Source organism: Nipponia nippon, unplaced genomic scaffold (assembly GCF_047370975.1).
Source record: "Nipponia nippon isolate SJK-2023a ecotype South Korea unplaced genomic scaffold, ASM4737097v1 scaffold_6, whole genome shotgun sequence".
NCBI lineage: Eukaryota > Metazoa > Chordata > Aves > Pelecaniformes > Threskiornithidae > Nipponia > Nipponia nippon.
Genome location: NW_028262380.1, coordinates 10,275,637 through 10,296,891, shown reverse-complemented (window position 1 = coordinate 10,296,891; position 21,255 = coordinate 10,275,637). Strand labels below are relative to the sequence as shown.

Here is a 21,255-nt window from a genome sequence, read left to right as displayed (position 1 = left end):
AAAACTGGCACTGGACTGCAAAAGCCAAAGGTGGTCTAAAGAAAATATTGGCCCCATACTTGTTGAAGATGAGATGGTCACCTGACTAACAGGGATGAAGATAAAGCAGAGGCATTGAACGTGCTTTTTTTTTTTTTCTTTGCCTCAGTCTTTAATAATACTGATAGACCTTGGGCTGCCCTGAGTGCTGCCTGAGTCAGAGGACCCTGAGTGTGGGAACAGTGACTTCCCATTTGTGGGCACTGAAATCATCAGGGACCAGCTGTATCAGCTGAATGTTCCCAAGTCCATGGGGCCTGGTGGGATTCACCCCAGAGAACCAAAGGAGCTGGCAGATGTTATGGCAGGACCCCTCTTGGTCACCTGCCAAAGGCCTTGGGAGGTCCCTGGTGACTGGAAGCCAACCAGTGTTATTCCAGTTTACAAGAAGGGCGTGAGGGAAGACCCAGGGAACTACAGAGCTTTTAGGCTAAGCTCCGTTCCTGGAAAAATTACGGAGAAGATCATACTGGGTAGTACTGAAAGGCATTTAAAGAATAGTGCAATCATCAGGCACAGTCAACATGGGTTCACATAATTTGATAATCTTCTCTGATAAGGTCACCCGCCTAGTGGATGACGGGAAGGCGGTGGATGTAGGTTTTCTGGAGTTTAGTAAGGCTTTGGATACTGTCCCTGCCAGAATCCTTATGGACAAGTTGTCCAGCTGTGGGATGAGCGGGTTCACAGCGCACTGGGTGAAGGACTGGCTGAAGGGCAGAGCTCAGGGGGTTGTGGTGAATGGGGCTACATCTGGCTGGTGACCGGCCACCAGCGGTGTTCCTCAGGGCTCAATTCTAGAGCCAGTTCTGTTCAATATTTTCATCAATGATCTGGATGCAGGAGCTGAATGCACCACTAGCAAGTTTGCTGACGATACCAAACTGGGAGGTGCTGTTGGCTCTCTTGAAGGACCAGAGGCCTTGCAGAGGGATCTAGATAGATTGGAGCGTTGGGCTAGGATTAATGGGATGAAATTTAACAAGTCCAAGTGCCAGATTCTGCACCTGGGATGGAGTAACACCGGGCACAAGTATAAACGGGGAGAGGAGCGGCTGGGGAGCAGCCCTGCAGAGAGGGATCTGGGGGTGCTGGCTGACAGCAGGCTCAGCAGGAGCCAGCAGTGCGCCCTGGCAGCCAAGGGGGCAACCCGCATCCTGGGGTGCATCAAACCCAGCATAACCAGCCGGTCAAGAGAGGGGATTATCCCGCTGTAGTCAGCACTGGGGCGGCCTCACCCTCAGTAGCGTGTGCAGTCTGGGCTCTGCAATTTAAGAAGGATGTTCAGGTACTCGTATGCGTCCAGAGGAGGGCAACAAAGCTGGTGACAGGGCTGGAAGGCACATGTCCTGTGAGGAGCAGCTGAGGACTCTGGGCTTCTCTAGTTTGGAGAAAAGAAGGCTGAGGGGCAACCTCATCGCTGTCTGCAGCTTCCCGAGGAGGGGACGTGGAGAAGGAGGTGCCGAGCTCCTCTCCCTGGGATCCGGTCATCGGAGGCGTGGGAAGGGTTCACCGCTGCGCCAGGGGAGGTTCAGACTGGCCATCAGGAAGCATTTCTTTACCCAGAGGGCGGTCAAACGCTGGGACGGGCTTCCTAGAGAGGTGGTCGGTGCCCCAAGCCCATCGGTGTTTAAGAGGCATTTGGGCAGTGCCCTTAACAACGTGCTTTAGCTCTTGGTCAGCCCTGCAGCGGTCAGGCCGTTGGACTACACAATCATCGCAGGTCCCTTCCGACTGAAATAGCCTATTCTATTCTTAAATGACTTAGGTTACCTGTTACGTGCCAGGCGTAACCATCAGTGAGCCCACAGGCAGATTCTGGTCACAGTAGGTGAAGTATTCAGAACTGTTATGCATAAGCCCCTCCCAAAACATAAACCTAATCAGTTTTGATGGTTGTAAGATTTCTGCTACACATGACAGGAAATACTTCAAAAAACCCCCTACACTTACATGTATAGTAACTCAAGAATTTTCCTCACAAACATGAGCAAATCACCTTATGTTCTCACCTGGGATGCAGAAGACTAAGGCTTGGATTTGCTGTCAGAGAAAGCCGGGCACTGACTTTCAGCCTCCTGCATCCTCAGCGCGGGACTCGCCCAGGCGACCATTTCCGTAACGTTCTCTGCCCAGGGAACGCGAGCTCTCTTTGCAGACTCATTTTGAAATCCTACAACGCAGGGAACCTTTTTCTTACCAGAAAGGAAAACTGTGCCCCAGCACAGCCAGGAGTAGGGCAGGCGGGGCAGGGAAGCAGAACGTGCAACTAGAAGGTGCAGAAAGGCATCAGTGCTGTAAACGAGGATCAATAGGAAAAATAGGCACTTAACGACTGTTATTAGCAGCAACGTAGTTCAGAATAATACATTTACTCACACGGCAGCTGTTCAGGTCCGCCATAAAACTCTTGTTCTAAGACCGACTGAATAAGTAAGATTACAAGTAGACCTCTAATGCAGTGCATTTGCAGACAGAGACAACCCTGGTGAACGTGCCCTATAAATTGCTTATACATACATAAATGGCCAGCCTGAATAGAAATGGGGTTTTCCTTCTTTTCCTTGAAGAAACTTCTGAAAAACGTAAGACAAATAAGAGGGACAGGAAAAAAACTTCAAGGGAACAGCATCTATTTAGGTTGTTTGGAGAAGAAGTAAAATAAGCTTTACAGTGACTTCCAAACCTGCCGGCTCCCCTCCTCGCCATTCCCCCTCGCCCGCTCTCCAGCGCGGTGCCTCACCCACACCACGCGCCTGCAACGGGCGACGCGAGCTTCGTCGGCAGCTTCGCAGCAGGGCGATACCCCAACACCCTGCCGGCCTTTAACGTCAGCCCTCTCGCACCAGTTCCCCCCGCTCCCCGCCATCCCCTCCTCTCTCCCGCCTCCTTCTCCCCCTACGACACACACTGGCCCAAAGAACTAAAAGGTTTGGGGAGTTAGGATGTTTTTTCCCCTCCAAACCAATTAATACAGTGGGATTAAAAGAACGAGCGCTTCCGATTGATCAAATCCATAGTTTTATTTCCACTTGTTAAAAGAACTGTTTGCCTACCAGCAGAGTCCAACATAGATGGGACAGACAGACATGAATACAATTAAATACAGGAAAAATTGAACTATATACAACAAGACATACATTTACATAATGAAAAAATCTTTATATTATCTATCACTTCTTGCCAATGTGAAACATCACTGGAACTCAAATATACTGGGGTTTCTGGGTTTTTTTCCCTAAAAAAAGTGTGTAACGCAATTTAGTATTCTTCCATGTAGTGAGACTTAAAATTCATTCCGAGATGCACAAAATTTGTGGTACTTCACACGGTACACAAAAGCTAAAAACTTCTTTGTTAAATATTTTATAGTTTGTGGTATCTAAATTACCATTAGATCTAGTGAGACACAAACTATAAAGTGATATTTACATGGAGCGAGTTGTGCAAAGTCATTTCAGGCTATGGCTCGTACGCTGCGGAAGATGCACGGGTACGCGACTCACCCTCATCCCCAGAGGTAATCCCGCAAGTCCTCTTCTTATCATCCCTCTCGCACAGTAGCCGCCCAAGGAAAACTGGCCGTATTTCTTTTTTTTTTTTCCTCTTTTTTCAGCTATTGGGAGAAAGCTGCTTCTGTGGCCCTGAAATATCTTGGCAGTTTTAATGTTGGGCTGCTTCTCTTCATACAATCAATGCCTTAAGCAACCTTTAGTACTGTTTCATCGTTTCTATGGTTTTTGGGACCCAAATTCCAGCCGCTGTTGTCACCGCACTATCCTAAGACTGCTGTAGTCCTTGCTTGTAGTTTATATTACCCATGGGAGCACACAGTAACTGAACGCGTGTAACTTTTTAGTAGTTACCATATTGCCACGCTGCAGAAACGGCATATTCCTGATAACAGGGCTGAACCAAAGCTATTCCAAGCCAGCGTGGGGAAGGTATTGCATTTCTTAAGCTAGCCTTTCCAAACAAAACTCTGTCTGTATTACTACATCCAGAAACATCCCTAAACATCCTAATAAAAAAACCCAAACCTTTACTTCTGGGTTGCAATCTTCAATAAAGAACTTGAGATAGCGAATTAGAAGAGCTGCTTTAATTAAAGGCTTCCTACAGGTCCCTAGGACAGGTTGGCAAAGACACATCAGATATCGGTGTTAACTAAACGCATCCTACAACTGTGCTGCTTCAGAGCACAGAACTGTGCTTCTCATGGTTTATCATAACCAACCAGCTGCCAAAAGGCATCCGAGTTTAATTTTGGACTTCTTTTATAGACTGAATTTCAACCTTCATAGACGCGGCTACTGCGTATGTGGATCATAAAATACGGATTTTAATCACCTCCTTTACTTTTAATTACTATAATCCTGTGTGTATCAGCTCACGTGGGATTCCACATCAGCTTGCAGATTTTAGCTGTAACAGGTTTAAAGCAGACATTTAAAACTCAGTCCTGAAAAAAAAAAAACAAAACAAACCAACCCAAAGTGACTGGATAACAGTGCATAAACCTGTGTATTCCTGCCTTGCTTCAATAGAGGACTTCTCCCTCCTAGGACATGTGGCTGACTTGTCTCCTTTTTTGAAAGTGCACCCTTAAAGAAAGCTGGACAACCCTAAGGGCAAAGGGAGATTAAACTTCTCTCTCAAAAAGCACTGCCAAGTCAAGATTGCTACCAAACATGTCTTAAAGCTTCCGCTTCCTAAATCCATGGCAATACAATTATTTAATTTTTAATCCTACGCACCAGGCTAAAACCGGTCAGGTGTCAGAATAACAACTGAAGAGAACAGCGAAGGGAACGTACCGAACTTTAAGCATTGCGCTGGGTACACTCGATACAGAAAGAAGATCTGTAGGTAGTTTGGTATTCAGCTGACAAGAGGAAAGCATACGATTTGCTGCTTATTCATCACTAGCAAGCCTAGAGAAGACTATATTCTCCTTAGTTATCAGGAGAGAGCGCTACAGAACAGTAGTAAACCCAAGAGACCATCTCATCCCATTAGAACATAAATTGTGTTGTGATCCAAATACAGGAATTCTTGGCAGTTAAAACATTCAAATAAGTATTTTCACATTGTACACGTTGCAATTTGTCTATGCACTTTCGATCTCACGGAGTTCATAAAGACATCTACACGTTCAAGCCTTCTGCTTAAAAAACCTGATTGCTGGTTAACAGCAGGTTATTTTATTGCATTACCCTGGTTGTCAATTTAATATTGATTTATGATAAAACGATCCATCGTTACAGAACTTACTCTACGTGGGCAAAGATGGTAGAGCAGAAAGCAAGAGAGTCATGAGCTTCTTACAGGGTAAAACCAAAAGCGTAATGAAACGGCAAATCGTTCGTCTGTATTTTGAAAGGAAACTATTCCATAGCTGTACGCGATGGTGGCAGTAATTTAAAGAGTAGGAAATAACAAAATAGTCAGACCCCTCTTCTTTAAGCATTAAAAAAGTAGAAGGAAATGGATTAGCTGCTTCCTTGCTGATACAGGCTGCTGGTCTAGTTCAGAGACAGTCGTAAATTTAACATCATAACCAGGGGCATAGCAAGGAGCAGCTTGGACCATAAAAAAGCTGTCTATATATGTACAAGTTATTCTCCAAAAAACCCAGTTTTATTTGGATGTGTGCACAACCTGCTGCTCTTTTAAGTCTTCAGAGCACTGAAAACATGACATTTTCCCCCAAAATCCAGTTGAGTCTGTCCTGAGAAATAGAAGTACTCATATATAAATGGGATGATATTGTCTGTGAGTGAGTTTCTTCCTGCAGGTCGGGCAAGAGTTGGCATTCCTAAGGGAATCACGGAGGCACTGACTGCAGAAGACATGGCCGCATTTGGTTGACACAATCAGTCGTCCACTCTGCACAATCTGGAAGAAAAGAAACCGCAACAGGTATTGGAGTAAAGAATTCAACCTCGCTGGTCTACTGGCACCAGGCAAATAGGACTTGGGAGCAGCTGCAATCGGTACATCACTGCTACAGTAATAAGGAACCCAAAGATCTTTCAGTGCCATCTTGGGAAGTGTTTCTCCCTCTACGTACACCACCACGAAATGACTCGGAGTTACAAGCTAGTTTCGCCTTCAGCCCGAGGTCTGTACTTCAAGCCCGCTGCCCGTGGCATCCCACACAGCCCAGCAGAGTTGCGCTGCCCACCCTCTGCCCCGTTCCCCCTCTGACCAAAAAGAAACGATGACAACATGTGGATCCTTACCTCCGAGTAGCCATCCATGCAAATCGGACAGCTAACAGTACCAGACGGCCTTGCGGTAGAGAGAACAAAACCAGAAAGAACATGCATCCATTAATTTCACCGTGCATTGAGGGTTACCGATACATAAAACATGGTTTAATCATCCGGCTGCGCAGATGAGGCAGGACGCGTTTCATCTGAAGATCCCTGCGTACCTTTAACTCTCCCAGTTTGTTGCACTTCCTAAGTAGTTTGGGCCTCCCTTGCCAAAAGGAACCAGTGTCTTGGTTTTCGTTAGGGGGAAGATGCAGTTAGTCACCCTGCTCTGCTATTAGAAGTAACAGCAGTCTATAGCACTGTGCAGCATACGTATGGCAGTATTAATCTTCAACGGGTCCTAAATAAGTTTTTTAATAAAAGCATCTAGCTGTCCTTTGGAAAGTATTCATTCTAGTGTGAAAGAGATTGCCAAATTAAAACATCCTCTATTTTAATTTAGCAACATCCCAGTCCAGTAACATATTCATACCAAGAACTCCTTCCTTATAAAATGTAGGGCAGGAACACACTAATGTGAGGGAATATTAAGAAATAAATTTCTAGTTCAGAGAAGGAAGACTGACTTGGTGGCTGTTAGCAAGCTGTTGTTACAGATGTACCTCTCCTGCCTTCAGCCTCCACGGCAGCTGTATTGCACACACACTTACTCACAGACATAGCTATTTGTGTAAGGAACATATCATACTGTAAGTGCTGAACAGTATTCTCTGTCAGAAAGAGCTTCCTGCCACTTTTATTTACAAATTAATCTCTATTTTAAACGACCACAGCAAGCTGCTTCAGTCTTTACTGTAAACATTTGGCTTTATTATGTCACCGGCCATGCTGAGCAACAGTTTGTAACTTATTAAAACAGGAATAGAAAGCATGAGATATCCTTTATCCCATAATCTTAACTTCAAGCAGTGAGCACTACTAACATCTACCCCTAGTTTCACATACATAATTTAACTCCATTAGTTCTCCCATTTTTACTACTCAAATTCTTTATGCAGCAGCTATAATACCAACTCACTAATTAATTACAATTGATGATAACCTTCATATAAGCAAGTCTAACACTGCCAGAGAGCCGTCTACAGTGTTACTCGGCAATCTCCAGCATGAGTACCTTTTTGTCAATGTTAAATGCTGCAGCACTGCGTTGTTTCAGCCTCACCTAAACAGAGCAGGAAGGCATGTTCTTTAACAGAGAAGTTTGAGATTGAAGGAACAAAACATTAATTTTTTTATATTAAGTAATTAGTGGGATTTATTCACCTACATACTTAACAACAAAAATTTAAAAAAATCTATAAATCCATCTGTTAAATGCACTATGTTTTAGACTAGTGTAAGCCCTTTTGGTGGCATATTTAAGACCTGACACCCAAAATTTCCATACCCAAGTTCTCTCCTACATTGCCTTCCAGTAGTCTAAAAGGCTCAAAGCACACCAGCTTTATTAAAACCTGTATTTTTTTCCCCCAAAACACTTTTTAAAAAAATGTTTATACCACAATTCTCATGTTCTTTGTCTTCCTTGGTCACATGGACTCCTGATTTCATTTAATTAGTCTCATACATTGCATCTTTCTTAACATAATGGAGTGCTCCTACAGCAGGAGTTTACTGTTTCTCCACAGAATGGGGTCTTTACTGTGCAGGCACCTGACCCGAACAGCAAGATCACCATCTCGCATGCAAACATCAGAGCTCCACAACATACACAGGACAGAACAAAAACTGGCCATAACAGTATTACCTCCACAATTGCCTTGCAAGCATACCTTGGGAAGAACAGTTACCACTCCGAGAGAAAAAGGCAGTTAACTGGCACAGTGTGTAAAGAAAGCAGTGAATGAGTAATAGTTTTTACTGGAATTTGCCAGGCTGCTGCCTGCCAGTCTCGTGATACCAAGCCTCATCAACACCAGTAAAAATATTTCCATATCTAACATCACTGCTAGAGCTTTGCGTGAAAAGTAAATGCAATACATTATGAGCTATGGTCTGTGACTAATCCTCCTTCCTTGCCATACCCCCACACTCACCTTTAAGGCTGTATGCAAAGTTGTACATCTGTCTTGGACTGGCTTTTTACCCTAAAGTGCAAATGGCATCATTTGGTCATCATGTGAAGTGTGATGTTGTACTACTCATTGGAAGAGGGAACTAACTAGACTAAATTAAGACTTCAAAAAGCCGACTATAGCAATATAACTTAGTCCTGTATGTATAGGAAAAGCAAAATTCAATGTTTGGTGGGTCATGAGGCATACATACTTTGAACTTGCAGTGTCATCTTCCAGTGGTCCCAATTCTCGAGACACTTTATCTGTCACATACACATCATTATCTCTTGTTTCATCTTCATCATCGCTACTCAGTACACAGCTGTCCGACTGTCGCTGGCTTCTTAGTCTGAGATTTCTCCTTTGTCGTTGATTCTCTGTAATTTAATTTTGGTAACTTAGATACATTAGGTAAAATACATATATACACACCTCTCCCTCGAACTATCCTTGAAATGCATGATTATAAATAGCCTGTAATGGTTCATATTTTAAATGGACCATATTCAGCTGGGTTAAAAGCAATCTTAAACAAACTAGTTTCCTAAATATTAAGGCTGAACATTTCCAGACATTGTGAATATTCTGCTACATATCGACACAAAACATTTGCTCTGTTCATCCTACAAACAGCTAAGACACGATCTTAAAGATTCTTGGTGTCATAAGTTTCATAGTTACACTACCTGCGAATAAATCTCCCCTATCAAGGGAAGCTACCTCTCTTGATTCTTACTAACAGAGAACACTACGATACGATGTTGAGGAATTGCAACAATTGCAGTGTGATATGAGAGAGAGAGAGGACTGAAGTTAAGTTTCCAAGTAGCATGGCAAGGTAGCACATGCACAACAAAAAGGCCTGGTAAAACACAGAATGCTTTGTTCATAAAGTTTCAAAAGTGATAGAATAGATGCTTAAATCTAAAAATGTAAATTATGGAGCTGCTGTGGTTCCTCACTGCTCTATCCAGGCATGATGCTAAACTGCTCCACTCTTTGTCTGTGTTAAACTAAACCTCCCCACTCAAAGGCAGTTTCTATAAAATGAGTCTTTTTAAGAACAGTACTTGGAAGTTGTAAAAATACTTAAAGCAGTATCTCCTTTGAAATTTTCATCATCTTCCTCCTGAGTTAAGGTAACTTGAAAATGGAGTTATATTGCCCAAGATAAAAGGAGATTAAAAAAATGTTTAATTGCCTGGTCTGTAACATCCAAAGGTTAAAGAACTGCTGTTGCTTTTTAACAATTGGAAATTGCACGGAATAAACTCTGCAACTCCAGTGTATATGTAACAATAATCAAGCACTCAACAATTAAAGTTACATTAATAGCCTCAAAATTGAAGTTCCTTCCTGCATAAGTATCCACCTACAACATTTATTGCAAGTACTTTTACTTGCTCTTGCTTCTTTCAGAGCACAGAACAGAATACATTCTAAAGTAAGCAGCTAACAACATACTAATACATCTCAGATATTATAATCAGAAGATCTGAAAGGTGTAAAGGATTAAATTCTTTATACCTATAACTATTGTAACACCTAAAGTAGAAAAAACCCCACACTCGTTAATACTTCTCAGTACTAAATTTGTGGCATGTTAGACTACATAACAAAAGTGAAAACTAAGACCACAAATAACTTTCTTCTTTAGTTCCTTCACTGCAATACAGGCTAAAAAAAAGCCTTTCAACATTTTCTTATTCAAAGCAGATATTCCAGTGCTAATTAAAATCATTATCAACTTTGGGCTTACTCAACTGCTGCATTTGGAAAATAAGAAAACATAATTTGAGCAGCTTTCCTGTATTTCATTTCAGGTACTTTCTACAAGCTCTGACAGCCACTATCAAACACAGATTGGATCCATTCTCTGAGACGCTGCCCAGATACTTTAGCACTCTCCTTTGTCTTTTGGGAAATGCAGCTTCAATCCATGCTGCTCAAGTTCATCGGAAAAGAAACAAAACAAATGAGGGTTTAGGACAACTCCATTATCAATTGTAAAACGTCAACTCACCTTCGACAATCTTGCATCAATACATACGGGAAGGGAGAGAAAAGAAAACACCATTAGACTTTGGTGTGCACCCCCAGCATTACATACAAACACCAGATAAGCCGAGCAATCACAACAGAACAAGCTAAGAAAGGCAGGATGCCACTCTCTTATTTTGATTAAGAAGGTCCAAAGCAACAGTAAATCAGCCGCTGCTCTGAAAACAAGTGGTTGCTTCTGGTTCTGCTCCCGCTGCTGCAAAGGGACAGAAGTGGAGGCAGCTTCGGAACCATCTGAACACCCCCCTCCCTGCTCCCCTCTTTCAGTACCCTCAATTGACTCAGGCTGGAGGAGATTCCTTCCCCCTTTCTCCCTCAAACAGGCAAAATTGAGGTGTGATAGCCAGAAACACTTCAAATTAGATTAACAGCTGCTGAAGAAGAAAAACAGTAAACCCAAACCCGCTGTTGCCTTTGGTGGAACCAGAGCCGGGGCAATGCAGATTGTGTCGTAAAGTTCCAGGCCTTTCCTGTGCCAAGGCTCGGGAACAATCCCAGCAGGAGATACCCCCACGCTATTCCTGCTGCTCGTTTCTGGTTCTGCACGGCAGCAGCGGCATCCCAAAACTGAGGTTATAAACTGAGGTTATAAAGTGGATTTTTTTTAAGACTTCTTGGAGTAATAAAAGGAACTAGTTTGTACCCCGGTCAGCTACAGTCGTGCTTGGCATCTCTCTGACAGGACTGGCCTATACCTTTGATGTATCTATCATAGCTTCAACTTTCAATTGCATCTCCTTCTCTTACATTACCCATGACCGGCAGATATTCTCCCCAAGTCCTGGAGCAAAAAGCTGTTCTAGGTTACCCTCTCACTATCTGCAAGTGCACCTCCAGAGCAGCTTCGGTGTTGACCTGTAACGCATGGCTTTCAGGCACTGACAAGTCAACGTTGAACTTAAAACTTATCCTTAAAGCCCGATTCTATCAGGAAGCACAACACAAAACTAATCTGACCACCAGATTTAGATAGGTGTGCCATCCACTACTTACCACAACAGAATCGTTGTGAGTTAGATCAACGACTACAGGGTCAGAAGATTCACATGTGAGGTCTACTACTTCTTCGCCAGCTTTAAAACACAACGCACATAAGGATCAGAGATCGCAGAGGAATACAATTGCCTGCCAGTATGTAACAGGCTGAGGTATGATTCAGCCTTGCCCTATCCCCCCTCTCTTCACGAACGCAGCCAACAGTTCACTCAGGCTTTGCCCTCAACAGCCAGCGCAGAGCATTACCACCGCTGTCTCCTGCAAGTCGCAGTGCAAGAGGAACAGCGGCTGAGCTCCGCATACAGTTCTGCTGTACGCCACCAGCTTGTGGGAGGGACACAGCAACAGATTATTCCTCTAACGTAGGACAACGTTTATCACACAGAATAATGCATGAATCCCAGAGGATACAATGATTTTACAGTACCATGCTGTAAATTTTCCCTTGAGGGATGGGGCACGACTAATGACAAACTTTGAATTATCTTCTGCAAACTTGGAGCTGCCAAACTTAGTCTGCCATTATCTGGAGCGGCAGCTGCAGTAACTCCCAGCTCATCAGACGGGGCTTTCAGATGGCTGAGCAGCACTTGAGCACCTTTCCTAGACAACTCATCACTGGTGGTGAATGCATCGCACCTCAGTAACAAACTACAACACCTGTCAGTAGGCTTGTTGTTTATAGCTGCCACACTGGGCGCCTTCTAAAATCAGAGGTTTCCCTTCCTCCCCAGCAAAGGGCCTAGAAACCGGCAGAAATACACATTAACTAAGACCCCAACCCTCCAGAGGCACTGTACGTTCTTCCCAAGTTAAAAAGAAAGCTTACCACTTTCTTCAAGTTCTATTGGCTCTGCTTCTGAAGCCGTTTCTGCAGTAGAAGCCACCAGCCTGTTTCGTTTGCGAGCTTGCCTAGAATTAACTGCTCCTCCACGGCGCTTCCGTTGAGTCTACGAGAGAGCAAAGCCTTAGCATTTTCTTTAGGAGTAATGTTAACGTGGCCCTCATCTTTGCAGCACCAATGCAAGCACACAAGGAGGCACAAAACACTCCCCTGAAAGGCTGCAACAGGCAAAGAACGGTGGGTGGGTCGTTCCTACCTGAACGCCTCGCATCAAGGAACAGACATCACCCCAGATGTCTTACCAGTTGGGTCACAAAGGAAAAAACATATCGTGATGGTTTGAGAGAAGTGAGAAGACTAGTTCACAGTTATGTCAGATGTTCGCTTCCAGCCAGCCATCGGAATCAGTCTGACCTAAGGTTTTTGCTCGCATTGTAAGCATTTCTGAACTACTGCTAGCACCCAGCGAGAGTAAACATCTGAAGTAGCACAGAACGTGCAGTTACGCGAAGCTTTCATATGCTTGTGTTCCAGTGCATTTACTGCAAACGCTTAAAAACGTTTACAGAGGCACCATCAACAACACGTTTTAAGAATCAGGTTTGCCTTGAGCAGTAAAATACTTACTGCGCTCATGGTGTTTCTTGATCTAAAACCACAGAAAAAAAAGCAAGAGGTACCAACACCAACAAAGTTAATTGCAAGGAAGCTACAATTCCGTCTATTCCTTTAGGTAGTACGCTGTTAAAAAGTCCAGATTTCTCAGTATCTGAGAACGATCTTCTTCCAAACCTGTAAGAAAAGAAGAGAGAAGGTTACCTGTCTGTAACGGTTGCTCTCTTACATCCACCCCCTCTCCAAGAGTCCCATTCCTGAGTCACCAGGTTCTGTCCAAAGCTGGAGGGGAAGTCCCAGAGCTTGGTGTTTGAGCCTCAGACACCTACAGCGGGGCCTGAAGTCTCGGTCATTCTTAGCCTTTTCGTAAGCTAAGCACCAGAACAAGCTAGTTTGTTAGCAAACTAGAAAGATACTAAGGAATCCCAATTAAGTTTAACTGAAAAACAACTGACTGACTCTGGAGGCAATGTTTGTGTGCGGGCAGGAATCAAGAGCATACGAGTGTATAGTAGCCACTCTGTGGTAACTGTAGGTGTGCATGCCCCTACCCACCAGAGAGCGAACTGCTAAGAAGGAAGAGGTGAATAGCAAGCATAAAGGCAGTTATGAGTATCTGACACGGTACTGAAGTTCATATCTTAAAGCTTGGTTATGGTAAAATTATCCTGTGTCCAACACACAATGAGGAGCTGGGCGGGCAGACAGTGCTGGGACCAGGAAAAAACAATTATGCTAAACAAGAACTGCAGAAGTGTCTTCCTGATACTGACCTTGATCTACGCTTCAAAGACCAGCACGCACACTATTAACCTATTCTCAGATTAAGAAATACTGAGGCCATGCAGTGGGATGGAATGGCACCGGCAGTCAATGATAACCTTGAGTTAAAGGAAGCCTGACTGATTTTTATCCTCTTAAACTTTCTTTATATTTCTTCAATCACTTGCTTCCTTAAGAAACCCATTAACACTGAATTGTGACATTATTAAAACAAAACAGGCTTGAGAAAAATCCTTACACTAAATCTGCTACTTTTCTAAGCCCAAAAATAGATTTATGCACAGTTTTAAGCAACACATTGTGCCACTCATCAATTTTCTCCCATTTTGTCATTTTAAAACTGGCACTGTATTGCAAAAGCTAAAATGGAAGTCAACATGGCTTTTTTTTTTTTTTTTTAACTTGGACCACTTACTATATGTCAGACTTAACTAGCAGTGAGCCCACAGGCAGATTCTGGTCACAGTAGATGAAATTTTCAGAACTGTTATGCATAACTCCCTCTCCTAATAGGAACCTAATCAGTTTTGACAGTTGTAATATTTTTTTAAGATGTTTTTTAAAAATCTAAACTTATATGTGTAGTTACCCAAAAGTTCTTCTCGCAAATGTGAGCAATAGCCTTATGTTCTCACCTGGGATGTTGACGATTAAGGATCAGAGTTTGCTCCCTATCGGAGAAAGCCAGGAACTGACTTTCAGCCCCCTGCTTCCTCAGTACAGGACTCCCCTACGCAAGCATTTTTATAACAATCTGTGTCCAGGTAATGCGAGTTCTCTTTGCGCACTTCACCCCACTGTTCTTAAGGCCTAGACTTCATTTCATCAGTTAAGGAAGAAAGCTTTTCTGCCAGCCTTACCAGCATTCTTGGGAAGATCCTATTTTTTTCACTTCGCTGAATTTTTGTAATAGGGAAGAACTTTTAAAACAAAACCATGCCTAATTCTGCACTTATACAAAGCAAACCAGACAGACTGTTCTGTGAGCACACCTTCTAGGTGCTATAGGAGTTCCTCTCTCACATGATTATTATTCATAGGTTTGGTTTTGGAGCTTTTTAGAAACAAGGCAAAGCAGTTTCCCACACACAGCAGGAGGATGAACGAGACTGAGCAACACATGAAGTATATCAAGAAGTTACGCCATTAGATTCTTTATAAGTTTATTTCATCAAGAAAGCCAAGAGACATTTTTCCTTGATTCTCCTCAGATATGGAATTGGAAAAAAACACTTGGACAATAAAAAGCTAGGAAATGTTATTTTGTACACGCATCTGAGGATTATAAAGAAATAAACTTTATATACATTTACTTTAAATTACAAGTTGTTAGAATTGTTTTTAAATAGAACCTGGTAGAGCAGTCTGATACACTGACTTATCTGCACTGCTGAAAGACAGCAAAAAACAAGTCTGATGCATTCACTAGACAGCATAGTTTTGTATGTAAAACATCCAGAAGATTTCACAAGACTCAGTGCTTTTCGGATTTAACACTGAATACAACCCAGTGCAATGGTATGTTGACAAAGTATCTTTAGACAGCATTAAAAATACAGGGGGGAGCAAGCACCTGGGATGACTCCAAACATAAACAGTTGCACAGATTCTCTTTGACCACAAGTGGCTTGAGTGCCAAAGAGCAGCCATGGCAGAAGAAAACAAACAAAAACCCCCAAACAAACAAACAAAACCCAAAAAAACTTAAATTTGAAAACTATGGTGAAAAGAAAACCAAAGTAATACACAATAGAAGACCTGTCATGCGAAGACCACCTTACCTACGTTAAATATTCACATACTTCTTTACCAAGATACCAAGGAACAGATTATTTACAGGATTACTATGATGGCTGTATTTTCAGAATCTTACAACATCAGCAGCAGGCTTTTTTTATACTTAATACAGGGAGTATACATAAGGTACAAGTGTCCTAGCTGCTAATGGCTCAAATCCTAACCTCTTCAGAAGCTTCTTCTGAAGAAGTAAGTTGAGAATCGATACCCATAAGGAAGCTCAACACTGTAAAACCACCTTAAAATAAATCATCGTAGGCAGGTTCATCAGTACCAACATGACTCAACTCCGGAGAGTCATGTTTATAAAGAAAATCAGACTGCTGGAATTTATTATGACTATGGAAGGAGTCTCATGATCCAGCAACATTTTTGTCTTGTAAGAGCAAACCTCTTCTGTGGGGCTATAGATTTCCATGTTATTGGCTTACTCAGGAAACTTCATTGAAAGTTAATTACCTGAACTGTAAGAATGGGTAGCAACAATAAAGCAAAGCTTACTTTCTTCAATACACCACAGATCAAGCTAGTAGCACACAGGAACAGAAGTAAACACAACAGTTCCGAGTTTTGCCCATTTAGAGACACACTCATCAATAAGAATTCCTTAAAGATTTTCAAAACCTCAGGACCACTCAATTTAATAATATGATTTGTTATACAGGATGGGATAGCCCAAATTAAATGATAAGGTTTACATGCTCCTGCCCCAGCAGTCACTGTGAAACCCAGCACCAAGACCTCCAAGACTGGATAATACAAGTAGAGTTACTGCATCAACCTCCCCCCTAACCCATAAGCATCAAGTAACTCCAGCTGAAGCCATTAGCGAGCTCATCTATTACACCTGTAACAAGATGCATCCAGACATCAAAATTCTAGAATTCAGATTTTAAAAAAAAAGTAGAAAAGGACTTTTTTTAAATGTGAAAACTTAGCAGATCAACTTCATAAGCCAATAAATGCTTTTAACTTTTACAGACTTTTTATTGCACCACTGCAGGATAATACCATACCAGAAAAAGCCACTCCCCTTCCTCTCATACACAGAGCTCTGCCCATGCAGTTATTGTTCCTGTCATTTAGCTCTCCCAAGGGTGTAAGTAGTGCTGTCCTGAAAACAACAAAGTTCAAGGTTTATTCTAGCTAACTCGCTAGCGTTTTAAGGACTATATCTACCAACCTTTCTCTGTACAGGTAGATACTTGAGAAAAATAAAGGTAAAGTCATCTAAATTAAGAATGTTTACACTAGGAGTAAAAGAATATTGATTCCCATATTCATCATATAAGTCTCCTGTTAAATTTCTTCCTCTATAAAAAAGTTAACATTTTCACTGAGTTCAAGTTAACCTAATTTAACACATTTGAATTACAATTCCAAAAAAATGGATTCTCTAAACAACATAAACTGAAAACTTTTCTTACACCACTCTGAAAACAAAGTCTTGGTCTCCCACATGCTTAGCATGAACTGAGGCAAATCAGCTTAAGCAAGAGGTAGACATTTTTACCATGTCTGACTAACATAAACAAGACTTTACTTTACAATTATCCTAACCACTACAAATACACTAAAGTAACTACTTGAAGAAAGCAATAATGTCAGTCTAAATATTTGGTGTGTGCAAGGCACAGGTGACAAAAACAGCTGTATTTCTCAAAAGATGATATGCTCTGCCTTTAAGACTTTGCTTCTCATTTCCACTCTGAAGGCCTCTCTTTGCGCTCCTAACAACAGGAAACACGGTATCAAAGATGCAGCACATACTAAAAAAATTTCTGTGGTCAGAAGATACAGGTACCAATCACAAAGTGCTAGTCTTCAGATATTTTTATCACAGGGAACAGTAATCTGACATTTTACTTTTTCAAAACTTGCCTATCATGTATTTCCAGTACCTTTAAAGACGTTCTCATTTTTTCAGATGCACTACACCAACTTCAATGAAAACAGAAGCTGAGTCTATTATGTTTTATCCAAAATAAGCAGTCCCATACTACAAAAGCTGGGCGAGAGGCACTACAAAAAGAAAAAAGATGAGAGAGAAAAAGCCTACCATCCTACTGCTCTAAGCAGTCAGCTACATCTACAGACAAATAAGACATATGTTTATGAGCAGCCTAACGAAAAAAACCCAAACAACAACAAACCCCAAATCCAAAACGAAACAAAGAAGCTAAGAAAACACCCAGAGAACAAAACACACCCAAAACTTTCAGCTGGCCAAATATCCTATTTCAGAAACAACAAAGAAAGACAGACTGGCCACAAGAAAAGCTCCTCGTTGCTCTTATGTGCATAAGTTCCTCTGAAAGAGGCTACAGCTTATTTTCAGTAGTCCCAAAATCCGATACAGAAGAAAAGAAAGAAGTTGCCTCTTTTCTCATCCTGTAACGGAGGTGTAGGGGACGCTGAGGTGGAAGGGAAGCCTTCCCTCCGCTCCTGCTGTCACACAAAATGGGAGGACAGGCCAACGACTTCGCGCAGCTACATCTCCTGCCCGTGCTGGGCCGCCCCTCTTCCTGCCGCCGAGAGGGGAACGCCGCGGCCTCCTCCCCAGCTCTCAGGACACCCTCGGAGCGGCCCTGGCCGCAGACGCAGTTTACGCCCCGGCCAGCACAGGGAGAGGCCGAGCAGCCCGCCCGCAAGGCCCGGCTGCTCTCGCTTTCCAGGGAGGACGAGGCCCAGCCGCCCCCGGACCCCAGCGCTGCCGGCCGCCCGGCGATGAGGGAAGCCGCCGCCGGGCCCGGCCCGGCCCCGAGGGCCGGGCAGCGGCGCTCGCAGGCCCCGGAGCCCCGCAGAGCGGCGGAGAGCAAAAAATAAAAATAAGAGACGGCGGCGGGGAGCGGGACACGCCACACGGGCGGCCCAGGCGGAGTCCGGGCAGGGCGGCGGCAGCTGAGGGGGAGCCCCTCAGGGCCGCCGCAGCGGCGAGCAGGGCCGTGACCGGGGGAAGGGGCTGGGGTCACCGTCCCCGCCCCAGAGAAAGGGCAGCGCCGCCCCGGCCCCGCCGCGCAAGGCCCGGCTGCCCGCACCGGCGGGAGGAGCCCCCGCTGCCCCCGCTCCCCTCAGCCCCGGCCCGGCCCGCCCCTCCCCCACCGCAGCCGGGCGCGGCTGCCCCCCTCCCCCCTGCCTCTCCCCTTCCCCTTCCCCTTTCCCCTTTCCCCTTCCCCCCTCCCCTCACCTGCCGCCCGCCGCCCCGGGCGCCTCAGAAAGGCAGAGCGGGCCCGCAGGCGCCGGTGCCGCTCCCGGGCGCCGCTCCCAGCCCCGCCACCGAGCCCCCGGCCCGCAGCACTCACCCCCAGCGCCCGGCCCGGCAGCGGCGTAGGGCAACGCCCGCCCCCGCTCTCCCGCCATTGGGGGGACCGCGATCCCGCGGCTCGCGGAATGGCCGCCGCGCACGTCAATTAGGAAGAGGTGAGGCGAGCGGCCCCGCCTCTTATCCGGCCGCGGGGTGTGCTGGGAGTTGTAGTTTCGCCGGCGGCTGGGGGCGGAGCGGGCGTGCGGCCTGTGCGGGGCCGCCCGGGGCCTGCTGCCCCCTCACGGCGGGGTGGCGGCTGTCCCTTGGGAGCTCGTCCTCGGTCCCAGGGTTAGTTCATCTCTAGGGGCTCTGAAAGGGGCGGCCGAGGCAGGACTGTGCTTTTGCTGTCTTCTGCAATGTTGTTGTGCCGGGGCGGGGGCACGTGTGAGTCTTCTGGAAATGTTTCACACGCACTGAGCACAATTCATCAGAGCCATCAACCTGGGAGGTCGTTACCTGTCGCATCTAATTAGCCCAGATCCTGTATGTAACTCGTTACAGCCACTTGCAGAGGTGTTTCGATGCCCTCTCCTCAGCATCGAAAAGGGTTTTCCCAACTGCTTTGCCTCGACGCGCAGATGCTCTGGCGGTCCCTGGATCTTGCTGCCCCGTGCCCGGCCGCTTGGCTCTTTGCAGGTGAGCTCATAGCTTTTCCTGGTGATGTTTCTTGCCTTCTCCCCTGGGTGAACAGTGCTTAGAGATTTGTACTAGCTATTTTTTTCTGCTTGCCATTCCAACATATTTGCCTCTGTGCCTTTGGTTTCATGTAAATAAAATACCTGTGCTCGCTAGGGCAGGTCGGATTACCTGGCCAGGCAGTCGCTGAGTGGGGACTTTGCCTCCTTACCGGGGCTGACTGGGAAGAGGGAGCCAAGTGCCACCCAGCAGCGACTTGTGTTACAGGAGGTGTGAGCACCCTGCCTCCGATGCTCGTCGCAGGGCTGAAGCCCCTCGGTCTTCCTCAGGTAACCTGGGCCTCCTTGCACCGCGCTTGCATGTGAAGGCTTTTGCGGTCCAGCCATTTACACTGAAATAAGAGACCTCTGGAACGCGCAGCTTTCAGCACTAAAAGGGTTTCTTAATGAGTCTGTCACTAAGATCAGTCAGGTGAAACCTCTGATTTTGTAAGTCTGTTTTGTTAGATGATTTAAGAGTCAGCCTTGTTCACTTACCCTCGTCATCTTCTTGGCTGCAAGTAGTGTAACAAATATGTAAATGAATGAATCATGAATTATTCATGCACCTGTTTCCGTGGAGCAGGATGAGTGTAGAGGCATTGCTGACTCTCAGTTACCTGTGCGTGGATGAACCAGGTTGTGGATGGTCTGGGCCACAGGCACCAGCTGAGGCAGCAGTCTGAATGCAGCTGAATTGCTTCCAGGCTCGCCTGGCTCCAATGGCACTACAGCTGCTTTTGTAACATAATGCCAGCAAGTCCTGCTAGCCCTTTGCTGATCACCTCAGGTTTCTGTGTACCACATTGCTGGAACAGGAATACTAGAGAAGGTGCTCTAGTGGCCAGGGGCAGAGTGGTTCTGGATGGGATCAGCTGCCTCCAACATCAAGTTATCCACATTGGTCAGGAGGAATGTGGTATTTTTAATGTTATTCTGCATATTCTGTTGCAAGAACTGCCACTGCTGAAAAATCAGTAGGCTATAGGAATATATTGACATTTTTCCCAAAAGACTCACATTCTTTTACATTCCTCAAAACATTGATTCTGAAGATGAGATGACTTTATGCATCAGATGCTAAAGTAGCAATAGGGCTATTTGTGACTTCTGAAGTAAAAATTCTGCAGCTGGATTATTGAGATTCCTCTATTCCTCAGTCCTTTCATTTGAGAGCAGGGAAAACATGGAGAAGGAAATAGTTATGATTCAGCTTGATTGTGATTCAGTAAGGATTTTGAAAACTGGGTCCAACATCACAGGGGAAGGGGCAGAAGCATGCCGTATGATGGGTTTTTGAAATTTCCATATTACCTACCTAAATACACCTGCCTATCTATTTGCTTAATGATGATTTTATATTTTTCTTAAATTCTCAAAACACAAGACACATCAAAAAGTTTAACAGGAACGATTCAGCTATGCAAGATCCCAGACCATGACTGTCGGCCCTGTTAATTGCTAGCTTCTGGAAAACCGAGGTGTTACAGTCACCACTTGGCTTTGTTGTTCTGGAATACAATGCAACAGAATGCTGAACAACCACAAAGGAAGATAAACTCCCTGCCACCAAGGGTTTGACATTTTAAGCTATTACAATCCCCTACTAGACACAGTGTCATAGTTCCCTCTTCTCTGTTGTTCCACTATCATTCCTTCTTTTCACTCTCCCATGTTCCTTAACTCTTCCTAGTGAGCATGAGTCCTACATGACTTTCGTGGACTACTGTAGCATTTACTTTGAATGAAAAATAAAGCACATTTTATCAGCTTGTGGAAGTGATCTTCACAGCTAGGTGGCAAC

General features: G+C 44.6%; 1 protein-coding gene and 1 long non-coding RNA gene across 7 annotated transcripts in view; one reads left to right on the top strand and one right to left on the bottom strand.

The window, feature by feature from the left end:
* Nucleotides 1-3,043: 3,043 nt before the first annotated feature.
* On the bottom strand, nt 3,044-18,913 carry LOC104018090 (E3 ubiquitin-protein ligase RNF4). Of its 4 annotated transcripts, none has more exons than XM_087736234.1 (8): nt 18,776-18,912; nt 12,906-13,070; nt 12,264-12,384; nt 11,432-11,511; nt 10,401-10,410; nt 8,589-8,754; nt 6,285-6,333; nt 3,044-5,937 (listed from the first exon to the last, which is right to left on the bottom strand). In XM_087736234.1, the coding sequence occupies exons 2-8, from the start codon at nt 12,912-12,914 to the stop codon at nt 5,788-5,790; spliced, it is 585 nt and encodes a 194-aa protein (XP_087592360.1). In that variant the 5' UTR covers nt 12,915-13,070; nt 18,776-18,912; the 3' UTR covers nt 3,044-5,787. The 4 variants fall into 4 exon arrangements, with proteins under 4 accessions (XP_087592360.1, XP_087592361.1, XP_087592362.1 ...); XM_087736235.1 differs by having other exon boundaries at nt 18,661-18,791; XM_087736236.1 differs by lacking the exon at nt 18,776-18,912 and adding an exon at nt 16,490-17,123.
* A 134-nt stretch (nt 18,914-19,047) lies between these two features.
* LOC148051352 (uncharacterized) overlaps nt 19,048-21,255 on the top strand; it is a 42,055-nt gene continuing 39,847 nt past the window's right edge. For all 3 annotated transcript variants that reach the window (XR_015699636.1, XR_015699635.1, XR_015699634.1), the window contains exon 1: nt 19,048-19,413. This is a non-coding gene — a long non-coding RNA (uncharacterized LOC148051352). The remainder of the gene's footprint in view (nt 19,414-21,255) is intronic.

Coding starts and splice junctions, on each gene's coding strand:
- LOC104018090 (XM_087736234.1), bottom strand. Junction 11,512..12,263: donor AATAGAACTTGAAGAAAGTG/GTAAGCTTTCTT, acceptor TGTGTTTTAAAG/CTGGCGAAGAAGTAGTAGAC. Junction 6,334..8,588: donor GATGACACTGCAAGTTCAAA/GTATGTATGCCT, acceptor CTCTACCGCAAG/GCCGTCTGGTACTGTTAGCT.